The 22,010-nt window shown below is 39.1% G+C and overlaps 1 protein-coding gene across 1 annotated transcript in view; it reads right to left on the reverse strand.

Annotated features, from left to right (window-relative positions):
* Positions 1–2,973: 2,973 nt before the first annotated feature.
* The window catches only part of LOC139180308 (serine/threonine-protein kinase TNNI3K-like), a 97,262-nt gene continuing 78,225 nt past the window's right edge, over positions 2,974–22,010 (reverse strand). Inside the window, exons 4-7 of the mRNA XM_070781795.1 lie at positions 10,270–10,322; positions 9,740–9,792; positions 4,431–4,563; positions 2,974–2,981 (exon numbers count right to left, since the gene is read on the reverse strand). Of these exons, the coding sequence (XP_070637896.1) occupies positions 2,974–2,981; positions 4,431–4,563; positions 9,740–9,792; positions 10,270–10,322 (247 nt within the window). The remainder of the gene's footprint in view (positions 2,982–4,430; positions 4,564–9,739; positions 9,793–10,269; positions 10,323–22,010) is intronic.

Below are 22,010 nucleotides of genomic sequence, written 5' to 3' on the forward strand. Positions count from 1 at the left end.
CATTTTTCAACAACACAAGAGACGACTTTACACATTGTTGTTGTTGTTCAGTCACTCAGTCGTGCCTGACTGAGCGACCCCATGGACTACAGCACACCAGGCTTCCCTGTCCTTCACTCTCTCCTGGAGTTTCTTCAGACTCATGTCCATTGAGTTGATGATGCCATCCAACCATCTCATCCTCTATACCTCCTTTTCCCCCTTGCCCTCAATCTTTCCCAGCATCAGGGTTTTTTCCAATGAGTCAGCTCTTTGCATTAGGGGGCCAAAGTAGTGAAGCTTCAGCTTCAGCATCAGTCCTTTCAATTAATATTCAGGGTTGATTTCCTTTAGGATTGACTGGTTTGATCTCCTTGCTGTCCAAGGGACTCTCAAGAGTCTTCTCCAGCACCACAGTTGAAAGCATTAATTCTTTGGTGCTCAGCTTTCTTTATGGTCCAACTCTCACATCTGTACATGACTACTGGAAAAACCATAGCTTTGACTATATGGACCTTTGTGGGCAAAGTGATATCTCTGCTTTTAAATATGCTGTCTCTATTTGTTATAACTTTTCTTCTAAGGAGAAAGCATCTTTTAATTTCATGGCTGCAATCACTGTCTACAGTGATTTTGCAGCCCAAGAAAACAGTCTGTTACTGTTTCCATTTTTTCCCCATCTATTTGCCATGAAGTGATGGGACCAGATGTCATGATCTTAGTTTTTTGAATGCTGAGTTTTAAGTCAGCTTATTCATTGTCCTCTTTCACCTTCAGCAAGAGGCTCTTCAGTCCCTCTTCACTTTCTACCATTAGGGTGGTATCATCTGTGTATCTGAAGTTATTGATACTCCTCCCAGCAATCTTGATTCCAGCTTGTTATTCATCCAGCTGGGCATTTCTCACCAAATGGTCCATACTGAAATCAGATTGATTATATTCTTTGCAGCTGAAGATGAAGAAGCTCTATACAGTCAGCAAAAACAAGACCTGCAGCTGAAACTGTGGCTCAGATCCTGAGCTCCTTATTACAAATTTGAAGAAAGTAGGGAAACCATTGTACCATTCAGGTATGACCTAAATCAAATCCCTTAAGATTACACAGTGGAAGTGTTAAATAGATTCAAGGGATTAGATCTGATAGACAGAGTGCCTGAACAACTATGGACAGAGATTCATAACATTGTATAGGAGTCAGTGACCAAAATCATCCCAAAGAGAAAGAAATTCAAGAAGGCAAAGTGGTTGTCTGAGGAGGCTCTCAAATAGCTGAGGAAAGAAAGAAGCGAAAAGCAAGGGAGAAAGGGAAAGATATACTCAACTGAATGCAGAGTTGCAGAGAATAGCAAGGAGAGATAAGAAGGCTTTTTTTTCAATGAAAAATGCAAAGAAGTAGGGAAAAACAATAGAATGGGAAAGACCAGAGATGTCTTCAAGAAAATTGGAGATATCAAGGGAAATTTTCATGTGAGGATGGGCTTGATAAAGGACAGAAACAGTAAGGACCTAACAGAAGTAGAAGACATTATGAAGAGGTGGCAAGAATACAGAGAAGAACTGTACAAAAAAGGGCTTAATGACCTAGATAACCACGATGGTGTGGTCACTCACCTAGAGCCAGACATCCTGGAGTGTGAAGTCAAGAGGGCCATAGGAAGCATTACTACAAACAAAGCTAGTAGAGGTGATAGAATTCCAGCTGAGTTATTTCAAATCCTAAAGGATGATGCTTTTAAAGTACTGCACTCAATATGCCAGCATATTTGGAAAATTCGGGAGTGATCACAGGGTCATTCCAATACCAAAGAATGGCAATGCAAAGAATGTTCAAACTACTGGGCAACTGCACTCATTTTGCATGCTAGTAAGGTAATGCTCAAAATCCTTCAAGCTAGGCTTCAATAGTACATGTACTGAAAATTTTCAGATGTATAAGCTGGGTTTAGAAAAGGTAGAGAAACCAGAGATCAAATTACCTACATTCGTTGCATCATAGAGAATGTAAGGGAATTCCAGAAAAAATATCTACTTCTGTTTCATTGACTGTTCTGAAGCCTGTGACTGTCTGGATCACACATACATACACACACATCAACACAATGGAATATTACACAGGAATGTGAAAGAATAAATAACTGATAAATGTACTAACATGACTCCATTTATTTGCCATCTGGAAAAGGCAAACTTACAGGGACATAATTCAGATCAGTGGTTGCTAGGGGCTGGAGGTATGAAAGGTGAATTGATTCCAAAGAGGCATGGGGGAACTTTTGAAGTATTGAAACTCCTGTTTATCATGATTGTTGTTGTGATTATATAGCTGTATATAGTTGTTAAAACTCCTTGAATTATTAGCCTAAAATGGTAACATTTACTATACTATAACTTATAGTATAAGTTGAGATATAAGTTATATCTCAATTTATACTATATAAATTAAACATAATTTTTTTAAATGACAATTGCAATAATTTAAATGATGAAGATGGTGGCTTGAGCTAGGATGGTGGAAGATGATGTAAAATGCACAGGAAGAAGTGAACTGATTGATACAGGAGATGAGAAGGGAGACATGTGAAGTGAAAGTTGCTCAGTTATGTCAGACTCTTTGCGACCCTATGAACTATATAGTCTATGGAATTCTCTAGGCCAGAATACTGGAGTAGGTAGGCTTTCTCTTCTCCAGGGGATCTTCCCAACCCCAAGATCAAACTCAGGTCTCCCACATTGCAGGCAGATACTTTACCAGTTGAGCCACAAGAGAAGCCCAAGAGAAGCACAAAGGAAGAACAAGGGAAGCTCTGATAAAAATACTACAATATGTCTAGAATTACAGTGGGTTTTTTAATATACTCATAAATCTTACCAGAAATCATATTCTAAGAGGTAGAGAGATGATAACAGATCAGAACAAGAAATAAACAGCAATTCTTGTCCAGTTCAAAATAGAGTCCTCTTATCCACACTATAATAAGGGCCCGATCCCATCATTTAAAACTCTGAAAGCATATAGAGAAAGGTTAGGACAATTATGTACAGAGCATATCATTTGTGAAAAGTTCTTGGTTAGACAGTATGCAGAGTGTAATTAAAGACCATATGGTTATTAGGAGGAAAATATCTTGAAGACAGTATGAGATATGGCTATTGCTCTGCACATGAGTACTAATAAATATTGTGATCCTGGTTAAGACTTTGAACTTCTGTGAATATCCACATTTGTAAGGTATGTCTTTCCCTAACATCCCTTTTGACTTGATCCTTCTGACGTATTTGTGCTTCCCTGGTGGCTCAGACAGTAAAGAATCTGCCTGCAATAAGGGAGACCTGGGTTTGATCCCTGGGTTGGGAAGATCCTCTGGGGGAGGGCATGGCAACCCACTCCAGTATTCTTGCCTGGAGAATCCCCATGGACAGAGGAGCCTGGCAGGCTGCAGTCCATGGGGTTGCAAAGAGTTTGGATGCAAGTGAGTAACTTTAATTTCACTTCTGATATATTCTGATAGGGTGACCACTTAAAGAGCTTACACTATAGTTCATTATAAAATTTATTTATGATTTAATTTGAAAACTACTTTTGAATCATGGTAAGTTTTGGGGATGCAAAGTCAAGGGGTTTTTAGACTCATGGTGAATACAAGTAAGTAAACAGTGTGACCAGACAAAAAGAGCAGAGCAAATAAAATGGAGAGAAATGCAAATCAAATTTACTTCAAATATTTGTACATTTTCCCCTGTGATTAGATTCCCTACTTCCATCTTCTGCAGTTACACAGAGTATAATGTATATTATCAAATATAATCAACAACAAAATTATAGGCTCACTCGCAAAGTCCCAGTTTTCAAATACATCTATATGTATTTAATACAAAATTAGAAAAAGCCATTCTCCTTTGTATAAGGTGAGAAGCTGAAAGCAGACCTGATAGATAATTTTTATGTGTTGCTAATTTCAGCTCACCCTTATATGAACACCAAAAAGGCACTTCTAAATCAAATCTCAAAAAGTAAATATGGCATTATTTACATGATTTGTACCCACATTCCACATGGCCTCGTCATCTGCTTGTTTTTATTAACAACAGATAAATCAAAACCTTAAACTTTAATAAAAAAACCCTACCCTTCTGTGTGTCTACGTCCAAAATCATATAGTTATGGGCCGTTAAGCCTTCTGGACTGGGCACGTACCTTGAGACCGTTTCTTTACTTCTCACCTTGCCAGTCCACCAAGAACTGTCATTTTGGGGGAACGATGTTTCTTGAATTTGTGAAAATGCAGAGAACTCTGGAAATCAGAGGAACTTTTCTTTTTTCCTGGCTGCACCCTGCAGCTTGTGGGATCTTAATTCTCCAAGTAGGGCCCTCGGCAGTGAAAGCATACAATCCTGACCGCTGGACCACCAGGGAATTCCCTCAGAGAAACCTTAACTGCAGCATGGCTTACCTGGCTTGAGATGAGCAAAGGGAATTTCTCCAGTGAGAAGCTCCCACAGACACAGAGCATAGCTGAAGACGTCGGCTTTGATCGTGTAGCGTGTACACTGTGTGAACACCTCAGGAGCCATCCAGCGGAGGTTCTGCAGGTCAAGAAACATCCACAAGTCACTGACCAAGTGTTTAGTTCTTCTACTGTAGGACAGTGTTCTTCTTAGCGAGGATTCGTTAAGTATTCTATGTTCTCAAAAATGTAAACATAAAATAACATCAATACTGCCCTCAATGTGTGCAATAATAAACTGGCTCCTTTACACAGAAATGGTGTTTACTGCTGCCTTTTAGTTTTTCAAAGGACGTTTTTTTAATCATTGGAAGATCATGAAATCCATAATTCTTCCAAATATACTGCAACAATATTAATTGCCAAGTAAAATGGTGAGCACAGCAGTGGTACTGTTTTGCTTATCTCTGAGTATCTTTCCCTTGGAAGCCTTGAAAACTTCTGAATACCCATCCATGGATTCATCCAAGAACTCTATGCCTCCCTGTGTGTGAACCATGCACTCTAGGGGGAAGCATCTCCCCTTTAGAGCTTCAGGTTGTAATTTAGGAAGTCACTAAATTAGACCAATAAACAGTGCCCTGATGACTGAGGAGAGAAAGGGTCTCAGGGGAGTGCCCAGAATATTCGTGTGAAGGAGGTGTCTCACTGGCAGGATCAGGTCTGTCATATCTCCTTTGTTTGCCCAGTGGTGTTATTTCTAAATGCTGTTTGTGCAATATTCCTGAAAGCAAGCCCATAAAGCATGACAAGTTTCTCCGTACAAAGTTCTACCCTCATGTTTTGATGGTATCATTTACATTCTTTTTATTTGCAATTGTATATTTTTTCATTTTTAAATATAAGTTTCCATTATGGGATGCAACTGCATAAATTTGATTTATGTGTGGTTTAGGAAAAAGAATACTAGAAGTAGGGAAGGAAAATTCTAGTCCTGGGCCTACTATCAACTATTTGGGTGGTTCTGAGAAAGTCTCCTATGCTTCTTGGACCTGAGATTCCTCAAGGGTAACACAGGACGCAGGTCCTTCTAGCTCTAAAATCTCGTGGCTTCATAATCATATCAATGAACTTCGCCAAATACCTTCTGTCTTTGTATTTCCCCTGAAAGAAACTAGTATTCTCTTATTACTCTTGGTGATATTCTGTGTGCAGTGCTGCCTGCTGATAATTCTTTTGAAGTGTCTACATTATTTTGAAGTCATGCATAATTGCAGCTTTCCAAGAATGTCTTTATTTTGATTATGGTGCTTATATGCAATCCTTCCACATGAGCTTTCACATTCCAAGTAGCCTCCAATTATATAGCAGATTATGAGTTTTGTCACAACATTGCATCAGCAGGAGTAAGCATACAATATGCCCATTTTTTTAACAGGGGGTAATAGAAATAATTAGCAAACTTATACAAGGCCACATAACTAATAAGAAATAAAATAGCCTTCAAAATAAATCTTGAGTAGGGCTGTGCTTAAAGACTCCACTCCTAGGATAGAAGAATGTTACTTGCTTTGCGGAAATTCAATTCAATTTCATTCAACAAGAATGAATATTTAACCAGAGTCTCCATTGGCTACATTTCAGAATCTCCTGGGGCAACTTTTAAAAGATACATGTACTCAAGATGAGCCCTAGGACAAGGAGATCAGAATTTCTGGGGGCTGGATTCAGGTTGAATGTTTTTACAAACGTTTCCAAAGTGATTTCAATGCGCACCCACGGTTGAGGTCCATCCATTGTGTTAGCTATCTCTATGTCAAAGATGCCAGATAAGATCTGTATTTCCTGTCAATAAAAGGACCCACTCTTCCACCTCTCTCATATCTTACCATACTTCTCCTTTCTTACTCCACTCCAGTCAATCTGGCCTTGAACACACAAAGGACTCTCCTGCTGCAGGACCTTTGCACTTACTGTTCCGTCTTCTACACTGCTCTTCTCCTCTTATGGATAACTCCCACATAGGTCTCTTATCAAAGGCTATCTTTCTATTTCACTCATCTAAATGACACCCCCTATCACTTTTCATTCATCTTCTCTGCTTTGTTTTTTTCTTCATAACACTTATCACCACCTGATATATGTTTTACTAATTTGTTCAATGTTTATCTTCTTCCATGAAAATATTAGCCCCATAAACACAAGAATTTTGCTTTGTTCATGGTAATAGTCCCAGGTCCTTGAAAATGTCTGACACTTAGTAGGTATTCCATAAATGTCTGTTGAATGAATGAAATTTAACTGGGGAAACCAGCATGCTTAATCCTTAATCCATGATGTGGTTCCTGCCTTCCTCTTTGACTTGTCTCTCACTTTGTCTTCTCACACAGTGCATGCCAGCAATGCCAAGCTATTGAAAGTCCCCAAGGAAAGCTGGTGTTTCTGCCTCCCCTGTGCCTTTGCATATGTGTTCATTCTGTTTGAATTGATTTATTCCTGTTCATTCTACCTGAGTTCCCATGAGGCTTTGCTACATCTCTATCATTGAATGTCCATACTGCCTTCACCCTTACTTGCATATGGTTTTTCCCACTACAAAATGAGCTACTTGAGATCAAAGACAAGCTTTTATTCACATTTTGTATTCTTGGCCATTTGTACAATGCCTGACGCATTGTCAGTTCAGTTCAGTTCAGTTCAGTCACTCAGTCCTGTCCGACTCTTTGCGACCCCATGAATCACAGCACGCCAGGCCTCCCTGTCCATCACCAACTCCCGGAGTTCACTCAGACTCACGTCCATCGAGTCAGTGATGCCATCCAGCCATCTCATCCTCTGTTGTCCCCTTCTCCTCCTGCCCTCAATCCCTCCCAGCATCAGAGTCTTTTCCAATGAGTCAACTCTTCGCATGAGGCGGCCAAAGTACTGGAGTTTCAGCTTTAGCATCATTCCTTCCAAAGAAATCCCAGGGCTGATCTCCTTCAGAATGGACTGGTTGGATCTCCTTGCAGTCCAAGGGACTCTCAAGAGTCTTCTCCAACACCACAGTTCAAAAGCATCAATTCTTCAGCGCTCAGCCTTCTTCACAGTCCAACTCTCACATCCATACATGACCACAGGAAAAACCATAGCCTTGACTAGACGAACCTTTGTTGGCAAAGTAATGTCTCTGCTTTTGAATATGCTATCTAGGTTGGACATAACTTTTCTTCCAAGGAGTAAGCGTCTTTTAATTTCATGGCTGCAATCACCATCTGCAGTGATTTTGGAGCCCCAAAAAATAAAGTCTGACACTGTTTCCCCATCTATTTCCCATGAAGTAATGGGACCAGATGCCATGCTCTTAGTTTTCTGAATGTTGAGCTTTAAGCCAACTTTTTCACTCTCCACTTTCACTTTCATCAAGAGGCTTTTGAGTTCCTCTTCACTTTCTGCCATAGGGTGGTGTCATCTGCATATCTGAGGTTATTGATATTTCTCCTGGCAATCTTGATTCCAGCTTGTGTTTCTTCCAGTCCAGCGTTTCTCATGATGTACTCTGCATAAGTTAAATAAGCAGGGTGACAATATACAGCCTTGACGTAGTCCTTTTCCTATTTGGAACCAGTCTGTTGTTCCATGTCCAGTTCTAACTGTTGCATCCTGACCTGCATACAGGTTTCTTAAGAGGCAGGTCAGGGGGTCTGGTATTCCCATCTCTTTCAGAATTTCCCACAGTTGATTGTGATCCACACACTCAAAGGCTCTTGCCTAGTCAATAAAGCACAAATAGATGTTTTTCTGGAACTCTCTTGCTTTTTCCATGATCCAGCGGATGTTGGCACATTGTAGACCCTTCATAAATGTTTTTCGAGTAAGAGTACTACCTAGCAGTGTGAAAAAAGTGCTACAAAAGCACAGACAGAAAAGTGTATGGGGAGGAGGTGGAAGGGGCAGTTTATAGGACGGAAGGTACTTAAAATGGATAAACTTTTCTTGGCCATGCAAGATAATTAGACTTTCTCGAGGTGGGATGTAATGAAAGGTTTTTTAGGCAGAGAATATGACCCTGGGAGAGTCATAAATCTGTGAAAATGAATAAAATATTTGGGGAATAGCCAGATGGCTTGTATGTATGTTGCAGGAATCATTGGGGACTTTAGAAAATGTTTAGTGGAAAATGAAGTCACAGAAGAGTCTTGGGTTCAGACTGGGGGGAGAGTGTTATAACATTTTAATGCTTCCCAGGTGGTGCTAGAGGTAAAGAATCTGCCTGCCAATGCAGGAGATGCAAGAGAAGTGGGTTTAATCCCTGGATCGGGAAGATTCCCTGGAGGAGGAAATGGCAACCCACTCCAATATTCTTGCCTGGAAAATTCCATGGACAGAAGAGCCTGTGGATTATAGTGGACCATAGTGGACCATAGTCCATGTGGTCGCAGAGTCAGACAGGACTGAATGTGCACACACACACACACACACAACATTTTAAGCATCATTGACGATTTACAGGAAGAAGTGAATTGTCAGAACACAACACTTGGCTGATGTTGCAAAGAATGAACTGGAGGAGAGGACTGGAATTAAAAGCCTAGAACAACGGTCCAGAAAAGAGATGGGGAAGACCTGAACTGAGGCAGTGGTAAATGAAAGTTTGGGATGCACTAAAAAAGAAAAGAAATAGAAACAAACATAAAAAGTGATTGAGCAGTGTGTAAGCAGAAGCAGGAAAAGGAAGGAACAGAAGTTAGCCCAAGCTTGGGTAATTAAATAACACAGCTAAGTCAGAAAGAGATGTATACTCCTTCATGGGGAGGTGAGAGGGAAAAGCAGATAATGAATCTAAATGCAGACATTTTGAGTACAATTTATGTTTGCTTCAGAAGTTATAATTTATATTTTTCTTAAACATTAATGCTTGACTGTATCACCTATCGCCTTACAATGTTAAAATGGAAAACTATAAATTGTTAATAGATGCAGGTAAACTATGGATTTTATGGTTACCTATTAAATTTTAACTCTACCACTTAATAAGGAGATCTAAACATGAAAGTCAATTATCCATGCCCGCCATGTACTTTTCAATTAGATTTGAAACAAATTCTGTTACTTTTTCTGTAACATTTTTCAAATATATATCTAATCTATTTCTCTAACAGAGCCTTAAATAGTTCTTTTGGGGGCTTACTAAAAATAAAAACATAAAACATTATCCTGCCTCTGGGACAATGACATTTCTTCCAGTTAAAGCTGCTTTCATCTCCTTTTCTCTCATGCTGAGTTTACACATTCTAATTGTTTCATAATTATAGGGAACGTGAGCCGCAACAAACCCCAGGTTGTTTTGTCATGTTGTCTTCATCCAGAGACTGCAGAAATCTTGATTCTGGGGAAAAGAGAAAACAAATTCATGTCAAAGGAAATATTTTAAAACCAAGGTCAAAGATTATAGCCAAAAGTTTGAAACCCCAAGGAAACCTGTCTCATTTAAATTTTTACTTCCATTTTTTTAGCTGAGGATATAAAAGAGGAAAAACTGAAAAGAAATGACATACTTTTAAAATTAATTGAAAAATTTAAAAATTCATTTGTTTTTAATTGGAGGATAATTGCTTTACAATATTGTGTTGGTTTCTGCCATACAACGACATGAATCAGACACAGGCACACACATGTCACCTCCCTCTTGCTAATTGAAAACTTCCCAGTACCCCTCCATGACAACTTGAAATGTGAATAATTTAGAGAAATATAGCTGTCGGGGTGATAACCATTTTCAGGTTTATCATATAATATCTCCACCGATGAGGAAGGAAGAAAGAAACTGATGTCACTGAGGATGCATTATTCATTGAAATCTCACCTCCGAAATCTGCCACCACAGCATGCCCATCCTCATAGAGAAGAATATTGTGACTGTAAAAAAATAAAAAGTAGATTTTGAGTAACGTTTACTATTTTCAGTCTGAATGGTCTCTCAAGGAAGAGGATGACAATCATCATTTGTTTACCCCAGAAGTTAAACAACTCCCCAAAAGTTAACAGACATCTCAGGTTAGTGACTCTGATTTTTATAGTTTACTAATCTGAAAGGAATGTTTATATAATGTGATCATCTTATCTTTGACTTTGAAAGTATTCAAAGTATTTTACTTTAGATATACCTTCTAAACTTGTCAAAGACCCATTAGCTGAAGATAAGTTTTTCAGCTCTTTGAAGTTCAGTTGCTAACAAAATTTGGTTACAGGCAGTAGTAAAAGGTATCTGTGAGCATATCAGAGTCAGAGCAAGGGAACAAGTTTGCCAGAACTCTAGGTACAAGGGCAGTTCAAGGGAGGACCTGACATGAATATAGGAAAAGGACTCTCTATGGAAAATGTCTTGGTCAATATGTTCTAGCTGGTATCCTAGAAAAAAAAGTGTTTTTAAGGCCTGTGAAATGAGGCCAGCTAAAGCACTTTTTAAGCTCTTGGAGAGGAAAACATAGAAAGGTCTTCAAAGTCTCCTTTCCAAACTAGAATTCAAGCTAGAACAAGGCTATCCTTTTCAAGGACAACTCTCTGTGACCTCCTGGACTGGACTGTAGCCTGCCAGGCTCCTCTATTCATGGGATTTTCTAGGCAAGAATATTGGAGTGGATTTTCTAGGCAAGAATATCTCCTTCTCCAGGGGATCTTCTTGACCCAGGGATAGAACCCATGTTTCCTGTGTTTCTTGCATTGGCAGACCGATTTTTTATCACTGTGCCACCTGGGAACAGAGAAGTAAGAGGATGTCAAAATGAAAAGCCCCCTGAAATGTTATCTTTAACTGTAAATTACCAATTAATACAGTCAGTGAGAATGACACTGTCATGATAAAAAACTCTCCAGTATCAGGAGCTCTCTGGAAGTTCAAGGACAAAAAGAAGAATGAATCAAAAATGCTGTACCACTAGATTACTTGAAGGATTTAGGTGTGTTATTATACCACAGTCCCTTAATCTATCAAAAGATAATGAGGGTCACAGTCCATAGATATCATTAAAACATGCTAAACATGAATTACCAATTGAATTAAATGATTATATGTATAGTATCCTATCCATTAATTTAATTTTAATTCAAATTAATAATGTAGAACTATGGTTATCAAAATAGTTAGCAGCATATTCTCAATACAAATAACAGATATATAAATGAAGTTGCCCTAGTTGAACACCAGAAAAGGCTGACAGAAACCCTACTTAATCTTCACCTGTTTCAAAATCACGGTCCTTGAGGCAACAGCTTAAAATTTTGGATGTTGTGTGTGCAGGCCTGTTAAGTCACTTCAGCTGTGTCAGACTCTGCAATCCTATGGATGGTAATCCACCAAGCTCCTCTGTCCATGAGAAGCCTTGGGCATATTTTGTTTATTCATTTGCGTGTTTAAATTTCTTCTAAATTATTTATGTTACTAAAAATAAGGATGATAATGCCAGGTAACTGGAATTGGGATAGTTTAGCATAATTTTACTCTTCAAGCAAAAGAAATGGCTTCCCTGATGGCTCAGTAGTAAAGAATCCATCTGCAATGCAGTATACACAGGTTCAATCCCTGGGTTGGGAAGATCCCCTGGAGAAGGAAATGCCTACCCATTCTAGTATTCTTGCCTGGAAAACCCCATAGACAGAGGAGCCTGATGGGGTACAGTCTATGGGGTTGCAAAGAATCAGACACAGCTGAAGTGACTAAACAACAGCAAAATAAACAATTTGATCACTGGGCTGCCCTGTTCCTCGTGGTATGAGGGGCAGGATGTCTGAGGATACAGGGATCATGCTGATAGTTGTAACTACAGCATTTTTAGCATGTGCTTATTTTGGGCACACTGCTTACACTCCTTATCACATTTGATTATACTCATAAACGTTTTTTAAACAAATAAACTTAAAATAAAAAGTCACAAGTTTGGTAGCGTAAAGATCACATTAGTTAATAAGCAAGTACTTATTGAATTGTGGTTGTTTAGACACTAAGTTGTGTCTGAGTCTTTGTGACCTCATTACCTGCAGCACGCCAGGCTTCATTGACCTTCACTATTTCCTGGAGTTTGCTCAAACTCATGTCCACTGAGTTGGTGATGCCATCCAACCATCTCATCTGCTGTCTCCCCTCTCCCCCCTCCCCTCAATCTTTCTCAGCATCAGAGTCTTTTGTAATGGGTTGGTTCCTTGAATCAGGTGGCCAAAGTACTAGAGCTTCAGCTTCAGCATCAGACCTTCCAGTTAATATTCAGGGTTTCTTTGCTTTAGGATTGACTGGTTTGATCTCCTTGACGGCCACAGGCTTCTCAAGAGTCTTCTCCAGCACAATTCAAAAGCATCAGTTCTTCCGTGCTCAGTCTTCTTCATGGTCCAACACTCATATCTATACATGGCTACTGGAAAAACCATAGCTTTGACTATACAGATCTTTGTTGACAAAGTTATGTCTCTGCTTTTTAGTATGCTGTCTAGGTTTGTCATAGGTTTTCTTCAAAGGAGCAAGCATCTTTCAATTTTGTGGCTACAATCACATCTGCAGTGATTTTGGAGCCTAAGAAAAGAAAATCTCTCATTGTTTCCACTTTTCCCCATCTATTTTCTATGAAATGCTGGAACAGGATGCCACAATCTTCATTTTTTGAATGTTGAGCTTCAAGTCAGCTTTTCCACTCTCCTCTTTAACCCTCATCGAGAGTTTCTTTGGTTCCTCTTCTTCTTCTTTTTTTTTTGCCATTAGAGTGGTAATGTCTAAATAACTGAGGTGGTTGATATTTCTCCCAGAAATCTTTATTCCAGCTTGTGAGTCTTCCAGCCCAGCATGTCCAATGAAATGATGCATATAAGTGAAATAAGCAGGGTGACAATATATAGCCTTGATGTACTCCTTTTAGGATTTTGAAATAGTCCACTGTTTCATGTCCAGTTCTAAGTGTTGCTTCTTATCCTGCATACAGATTTCTCAGGAGACAGGTAATGTGGTCTGGTATTCCCATCTATTTAAGACTTTTCCACAGATTGCTGTGATCCAAACAGTAAAAGGATTTAGTGTAATCAATGAAGCAGAGTAGATATTTTTCTGGAATTGTCTATTTTTCTATAATCCAACGGATGTTGGCAATTTGATCTCCATTTCCTCTGCCTTTTCTACACCCAGCTTGTACATCGGAAAGTTCCTGGTTCACATACTGCTGAAGCCTAACTTGAAGGATTTTGAGCATATTCTTACTAGCAGGTGAAACGAGCACAACTGTACGGTTGCTGTTCAGTCACGCAGATTGTCTCACTCTTTGTGACTCCATGGACTGCAGCATGCCTGGCTTCCCTGTCCTTCACCATCTCCTGGAGCTTGCTTAAACTCATGTCCATTGAGTCAGTGATGCCATCCAACCATCTCATCCTCTTTCATCCCCTTCTCCTTCTGCATTCAATCTTTCCCAGCATCAGGGTCTTTTCCAATGAGTCAGTTCTTCTCATCAGGTGGCCAAAGTATTGGAGTTTCAGCGTCAGCATCAGTGCTTCCAATGAATATTCAGGACTGATTTCCTTTAGGATGGGCTGATTGGATCTCCTTGCAGTCCAAGGGACTCTCAGGAGTCTTCTCTAACACCACAGTTCAAAAGCAGCAATTCTTTGGTGCTCAGCCTTCTATATGGTTCAACTGTCACATTCATATATGATACTGGAAAAACCACAGCTTTGACCATATAGACCTTAGTTGGCAAAGTAATGTCTCTGCTTTTTAATATGCTGTCTAGGTTGCTCATAACTTTTCTTTCAAGGAGCAAGTGTCTTTTAATTTCATGGTTGCAGTCACCATCTGCAGTGATTGTGGAACCCAAGAAAATAAAGTCTGCCACTGTTTCCACTGTTTCCCCATCTGTTTGCCATGAAGTGATGGGACCAGATGCCATGATCTTAGTTTTTTGAGTGTTGAGTTTTAAGCCAGCTTTTTCACTCTCCTCTTTCACCATACAAAAGGCTATTTAATTCCTCTTCACTTTCTGCCATAAGGGTGGTGTCATCTGCATATCTGAGGTTATTGATATTTCTCCCAGTGATCTTGATTCCAGCTTGTGCTTCATTCAGCCCAGAATTTTGTATGATGTAGTCTGCATATAAGTTAAATAAGCTGGGTGACAATAAACAGCCTTGACATACTTCATTTCCAATTTCAACCGGGCCTTTGTTCCATGTGCAGTTCTAACTGTTGCTTCTTGACATGCATATTTCTCAGGAGACAGGTAAGATGGTCTGGTATTCCCATCTCTTTAAGAATTATCCACAGTTAGTTGTGATCCACATAGTCAAAGGCTTTGGTGTAGTCAATAAAGCAGAAGTAGATGTTTTTCTGTAACTCTCTTGCTTTTTCGATGATCCAACGGATGTTGGCAGTTTGATCTCTGATTCCACTGTCTTTTCTAAATACAGCTTGCACATCTGGAAGTTCTTGGTTTATGTATCATTGAAGCCTGGCTTGGAGCATTTTGAGCATTACTTTGCTAGCATGTTAAATGAGTGCAATCGTGCAGTAGTTTGAACATTCTTTGACATTTCCCTTCTTTGAGTTTGGAATGAAAACTGAGGTTTTCCAGTCCTGTGGCCACTGCTGAGTTTTCCATATTTGCTGGCAGTTGAGTACAGCATTTTAACAGTGTCATCTTTTAGGTCTTGAAACACCTCAGCTGGAATTCAATCAACTCCACTAGCTTTGTTTGTAGTGATGCTTCCTAAGGTCTATGTGAATTCACGTTCCAGGATGTCTGGCTTTAGGTGAGTGATCACACCATCGTGATTATCTGAGTCATGAAGATCTTTTTTGTATAGTTCTTCCATGTATTCTTGCCACCTCATCTTAATATTTTCTGCTCCTGTTAGGTCCATACCATTTCTGTCCATTATTGTGCCCATCTTTGCATGAAATGTTCCTTTGGTATTTCTAATTTTCTTGAAGAGATCTCTAGTCTTTCCCATTCTATTGTTTTCCTCTATTTCTTTGCATTGATCACCGAGGAAGGCTTTCTTATTTCTCCTTGCTATTATTTGGAACTCTGCATTCATATAGGTATATCTTTTCTCTTTTGCTTCTCTTCTTTTTTCAGCTATTAGTACGGCATCCTCAGACAGCTTTTTTGTATTTTTTTTTTTTTTTTTACTTTGGGGATGTTCTTCAGCACTGCCTCCTATACAATGTCATGAACCTCTGTCAGTTTTTCAGGCATTCTGACTATCAGATCTAATCCCTTGAATCTATTTGTCACGTCCACTATATAATTGTAAGGGATTTGATTTAGATCATACTTAACTGCCTAGTGGTTCTCCCTACTTTCTTCAATTTAAGTCTGAATTTGGTAAAAGGAGTTCATGATCTGAGCCACAGTCAGCTCCGGGTCTTGTTTTTGCTGACATATAGAGCTTCTCCATCTTTAGCTGCAAAGAATATAATAAATCTGATTTCAGTATTGACCATCTGGTGATGTCCATTTGTAGAGCCATCTCTTGTGCTGTTGGAAGAGGGTATTTGCTATGACCAGTATAACTTGGCACAACTCTGTTAGCGTTTGCCCTGCTTCATTTTGTACTCCAAGGCCAAACTTGCCTGTTACTCCCAGTATATCTTGATTTCCTACTTTTGCATTCCAGTCTGCTATGATGAAAAGGACATCTTTTTTTTTTATTAGTTCTAGAAGGTCTTGTAGGTCTTCAGAGAACTGTTCAATGCCAGGTTATGTAGCATTAGTGGTTGGGGCATAGACTTGAATTACTGTGATAATGAACGTTTTGCCTTGGAAACGAACAGAGATTACTCTGTCATTTTGAGACTGCACCCAACTACTGCATTTCAGACTCTTTTGTTGATTATAAGGGCTACCCCATTTCTTCTAAGGGATTCTTGCCCAAAGTAGTAGATATAATGTCATCTGAATTAAATTCACCCGTTCTGGTCCATTTTAGTTCACTGATTCCTAAAGTGTCTATGTTTATTCTCGCCATCTCCTGTTTGATCACTTCCAATTTGTCTTGATTCATGGATCTAACATTCCAGGTTCCTATGAAATATTGTTCTTTACAGCATCTAACTTTTTTTTCACCACCAGACACATCCAAAATGGGGTCTTGTTTCCACTTTGTCTCAGCCTCTTCATCCTTCTGGAACTATTTCTCTGCTGACCTCCAGTAGCATATTGGGCACCTAGTGACTTGCGGAGTTAATCTTTCTGTGTCATAATCTTTTTGCCTTTTCATACTGTTCATGGGGTTCTCAAGGCAAGAATGCTGAAGTAGTTTACCATTTCCTTCTCCAGTGGACTATGTTTTGTGAGGTATTTTGATCTTATTGAATATCGGTCATCACCTTATAAATATTTAAATTTTATATACTTGTAAGATTGGAAGATAAACTAGAACTAACCTAGTTTAACCCTCTTAGCTTCAGAAGTGAAGCCCAAATCTCAGAGAGTCTAAGTATATCGACAGATGTTATATAAGTAGCTTGGGGCAGTGAGGATTCCCAGGTGGCACAGTGGTGAAGAATCCCCCTGTCAATGCAGGAGATGCGAGAGACATGGTTTGATCTCTAGGTTGAGAAGATTCCCTGGAGTAGGAAATGGCAACTCTCTCCAGTATTCTTGCCTGGAAAATTCCATGGACAGAGGAACCTGGTGGGCTACAGTCCATGGGGTTGCAAAGAGTCAGATGTGACTGAGCAACTGCACCACCACAGGGGCAGTGAAGATACTGAACCCAGTTCATTGAGGCCAGCATCTCAGTGAAGAACACTATAGAGGTTCCTTAAAAACCTAAAAATAGAGCCATCATATGATCCAGCAACCCCACTCCAAGGCATATATCCAGAGAAAACCATGCATGCACCAGAGAAAAGATACATGCACCCCAATGTTCATTGCAGCACTGTTTATAATAGCCAGGACATGGAAGCAATCTAGATGTCCATGAACAGCAGAATAGATAAAGATAATGTAAGTATATACAATGGAAAATATCACTCAGTTATAAAAAGAATGAAATAAAGCTGTTTGCAGCAACATGGATGGACCTAGAGATTGTCATACTGAGTGAAATGAGTCAGACATGGTAAGACAAATATTGTATGATATTGCTTATATGTGGAATCTAACAAAAGGTACAAATGAACTTATCTACAAAACAGAAATAGAGTTCAGTTCTGTTCAGTTCAGTCTCTCAGTCATGTCTGACTCTTTGTGATCCCAGGGACTGCAGTACACCAGGCTTCCCTGTCCATCACCCGGAGCTTACTCAAACACACTTATGGTTAACAGGGGTAAGGAGCAGGGAGGGACAAAAATGAGAGATTGGGGTTGACATATATACACTACTCTATTAAAATAGATAACTAATAAGAACCTACTGTATAGTACAGGGAACTCTATGCAGTAGTCTGCAATGGCTTATATGGGAAAAGAACCTAGGAGTGAATATATGTATACCAATAACTGAACCATTTTGCTGTATACCTGAAATTAACGCAACATTATAAATCAATTATACTCTAAAAAGTTTTTAAACATTTTCTGTTAAGTTTGCAGGACATTCCCAAGAGGGGTTTTTCCTATATCTATATTTTAAGTCAAAATCTTATATAACTAATTTAATTTTAGGGTAACACAAATTCAATAGCAAAGTTATATGAACGCTGCTAACTTGACTTTGCCTTAGAAACCTCAGCCTTTTAAGCACCACGTTTTTGATGACCTGAACTTTAAGAGAAGAATAATGACAAAACATAAAAAGAAGAATAACTCAAGGTTATTAAGATTTAGTTCTTCTTTTCTTATTTCTCCAGTGGCTTTCAAGTAATAATGGTTGCATTTGCTTGGGTTTTTCAGCAAAGAGAGATCAAACCATATAAATATATGCAAACATTGGACTGATTTAGCAGTCATACAGCAAAGTGATGATGGGGACAAAAAAGCAAAGTAAACCATTCAGAAGCCAATGACTGTCACAACTTCTGGAAGTGGAAAGAAGCCAGGAAATCAATCTCTCTACTAGAGGCTGCAGAAGGTACTGTCTCTGATGATTTTTTGAGGTTAGCCCAGTAAAACTGATTTTGATCCTCTGACTTCCACAAATGTAAAATAATAAGTATATATTGTTTTTAAAAAAGGACACTATGAGAGATGCTAAGTGATGCACATTATAGGTTCCATCTTCAAGGACTTTATAATTGATTGATGAAAGCTTAGATGAGTGTTGGTATATAAGAACTTAAAGAAAATAGTGTAATTATAAAAGAAATTAGTTTTTAAGTGAGCCTTGAGGGGCATTGAAAGTCTATAAATATTGACTGAGATCTGATGATGTGCTAGAAAATTTCCTGTACCCTTGGAATAGTGGAGACCAAAACAGGCAAAGACCTCATGAGCTTACAGTGAAGTGAGGAGAAAATGAGGCAGAGACAAAGTGGGAAAGAAGCGTAGGTCAGGGGAAATCTTGGTAAATGCCAAGGATTGGGAATGTGTGTAGTCTTTAAGGGGAATAGAAGTAGAATGTACTTACTAAATTGGAGACCACATGCTAAAGAATAATGAGGGGAAGGGGGGAACTGACTGGTGGTGGTGTTAGATTACAACAGAATTTGAAAGTCAGAGAGGGAGTTCCAGACTTGATACAAAAAGCTAGCAGGTTTTTATGTAGAGGGTGCAATACTCTGAAAGCAAGGGACTAGTGTTCAAAAATAATTTGAGGGTTTTGGTACTGAAAGACAAAAACAATAAGGTAAAGCGGAAAACAAAACAAAACAAAACAAAATAGTATGAATCCATCAACATATTTGAAAGAGTCTAGTTCTTGGGACATCATAGCTATAGAGAACAAAAGGGAACAAAAAACTTAGGATAAGCTTCAAGTTTTCTAGTTTGGAATTCTTAAGCAGAAAGCGATAACATATCCAACTAGAAATGGCTGTCTTACTAAATATCCCATGACTTTTTTAATGAAAAAGATAGTGAATGACTTTGGACGCTGTGGAACTTGACTCAAGTGATTTCTGCACTTGGCAATATTGGACTTACCAGATAAACAGCTATCGTTTTTATTAAACTGAAAAATATTCAAAGTGAACTCTTGTGTCCTTAACAATAGCAAATTAAACAAAACAAAGAGGCAGTGACAATTTAGGAACCTAAAGACAATGTGTGTTCATAGCAGCAAATGGGGCCAAATGTGAAAAAGAATGCTATGGAAATGCCATTGCAGAATGAGAGCACTTTGGGAAGTGCTGGAATATAATGAAATGATTTTTCCACCTCAAGATAGTCTTTTGGATTTGTCCATTTCTTCTTTAAATGCTCAGTAACAGAGAAAATAGAACTACCTTTCAGTCCAGTTGCTCAGTCATGTCTGGCTCTTTGCAACCCCAACGACTGCAGCACACCAGACTGCCCTGTCCAACAACTCACAGAGTTTACTCAAACTCATGTCCATTAGTCAGTGATGCCATCCAACCATCTCATCCTCTGTCATCCCCTTTTCCTCCTGCCTTCAAGCTTTCCCAGCATCAGTGTCTTTTCCAATGAGTCAGTTCTTCACATCAGGTGGCCAAAGTATTGGAGTTTCAGCTTCAACATCAGTCCTTCCAATGAATATTCAGGACTGATTTCCTTTAGGATGGACTGATTGGATCTCCTTGCAGTCCAAGGGACTCTCAAGAGCCTTCTCCAACACCACAGTTCAAAAGCATCAATTCTTCAGCACTCAGCTTTCTTTATAGTCCAACTCTCACATCCGTACATGACTACTGGAAAAACCATAGCCTTGACTAGACAGACCTTTGCTGGCAAAGTAATGTCTCTGTTTTTTAATATGCTGTCTAGGTTGGTCATAGCTTTTCTTCCAAGGAGCAAGTGTCTTTTAATTTCATGGCTGCAGTCACCATCTGCAGTGATTTTGGAGCCCCCCAAAATAAAGTCTGCCACTGTTTCCATTGTTTTCCCATCTATTTGCCATGAAATGATGGGACCAGGTGCAATGATCTTAGTTTTCTGAATGTTGAGTTTTAACCCACTTTTCACTCTCCTCTTTCACTTTCATCAAGAGGCTCTTTAGTTTTTCATTTTCTGCCATAAGGGTGGTGTCATCTGCATATCTGAGGTTATTGATATTTCTCCCGGTGATCTGATTCCTGCTGTGCTTCTTCCAGCCCAGCGTTTTCATGATGTACTCTGCATATAAGTTAAATAAGCAAGGTGACAATATACAGCCTTGACATACTCCTTTTCCTATTTGGAACCAGTCTGTTGTTCCATGTCCAGTTCCAACTGTTGCTTCCTGACCTGCATACAGATTTCTCAAGAGGTAGGTCAGGTGGTCTGGTATTCCCTTCTCTTTCAGAATTTTCCACAGTTTGCTGAGATCCATACAGTCAAAGGCTTTGACATAGTCAATAAAGCAGAAGTACATGTTCTTCTGGAACTCTCCTGCTTTTTTGATGATCCAATGGATGTTGGCAATTTGATCTCTGGTTCCTCTGCCTTTTCTAAAACCAGCTTGAACATCTGGAAGTTCATGGTTCACGTACTGTTGAAGCCTGGCTTGGAGAATTTTAAGCATTACTTTGCTAGCATGTGAGATGAGTCCAATTTTGCAGTAGTTTGAGCATTCTTTGGCATTGTGTTTCTTTGGGATTGGAATGAAAACTGACCTTTTCCAGTCCTGTGGCCACTGCTGAGCTTTCCAAATTTGCTGGCCTATTGAGTGTAGCACTTTCACAGCATCAGCTTTTAGGATTTGAAATAGCTCAACTGGAATTGAATCAACTCCACTAGCTTTGCTCATAGTGATGCTTTCTAAGGCCCACTTTATTTCGAATTCCAGGATGTCTGGCTCTTAGTGAGTGATCACACTATCATGATTATCTGAGTTGTGAAGATCTTTTTTGTATAGTCCTTCTGTGTATTCTTGCCACCTCTTCTTAGTATCTTCTGCTTCTGTTATGTCTATACCATTTCTGTCCTTTTTGTGCCCATTTGTGAATTAAATGTTCCCTTAGTATCTCTAATTTTCTTAAAGAGATCTCTAGTCTTTCCCATTCTATTGTTTTCCTCTATTTCTTTGCCCTGATCACTAAGGAAGGCTTTCTTATTTCTCCTTGCTATTCTTTGGAACTCTGCATTCAAATGGGTATATCTTTCCTTTTCTCCTTTGCTTTTTGCTTCTCTTTTCACAGCTATTTGTAAAGCCTCCTCAGACACCATTTTGTCTTTTTGCATTTCTTTTCCTTAGGGATAGTCTTGATCACTGCTTCCTGTACACAAACCTCCATCCATAGTTTTTCAGGCACTCTGTCTATCAGATCTAATTCCTTGAATCTATTTGTCACTTACACTGTAAGGGATTTGATTTAGGTCATACTTGAATGGTTAGTGGTTTTCCCTACTTTCAATTTAAATCTGAATTTTGCAATAAGGAGTTCTCAATATGAGCCACAGTCAGCTCCAGGTCTTTTTTTTGCTGACTGTATGGAGCTTCCCCATCTTTCGCTGCAAAGGATATAATCAGTCTGATTTCAGTATTGACCATCTGGTGATGTCCATGTGTAGAGTCTTCTCTTGTGTT

The sequence above is a fragment of the Bos indicus genome, chromosome 3 (assembly GCF_029378745.1).
Source record: "Bos indicus isolate NIAB-ARS_2022 breed Sahiwal x Tharparkar chromosome 3, NIAB-ARS_B.indTharparkar_mat_pri_1.0, whole genome shotgun sequence".
Taxonomy (NCBI): domain Eukaryota; kingdom Metazoa; phylum Chordata; class Mammalia; order Artiodactyla; family Bovidae; genus Bos; species Bos indicus.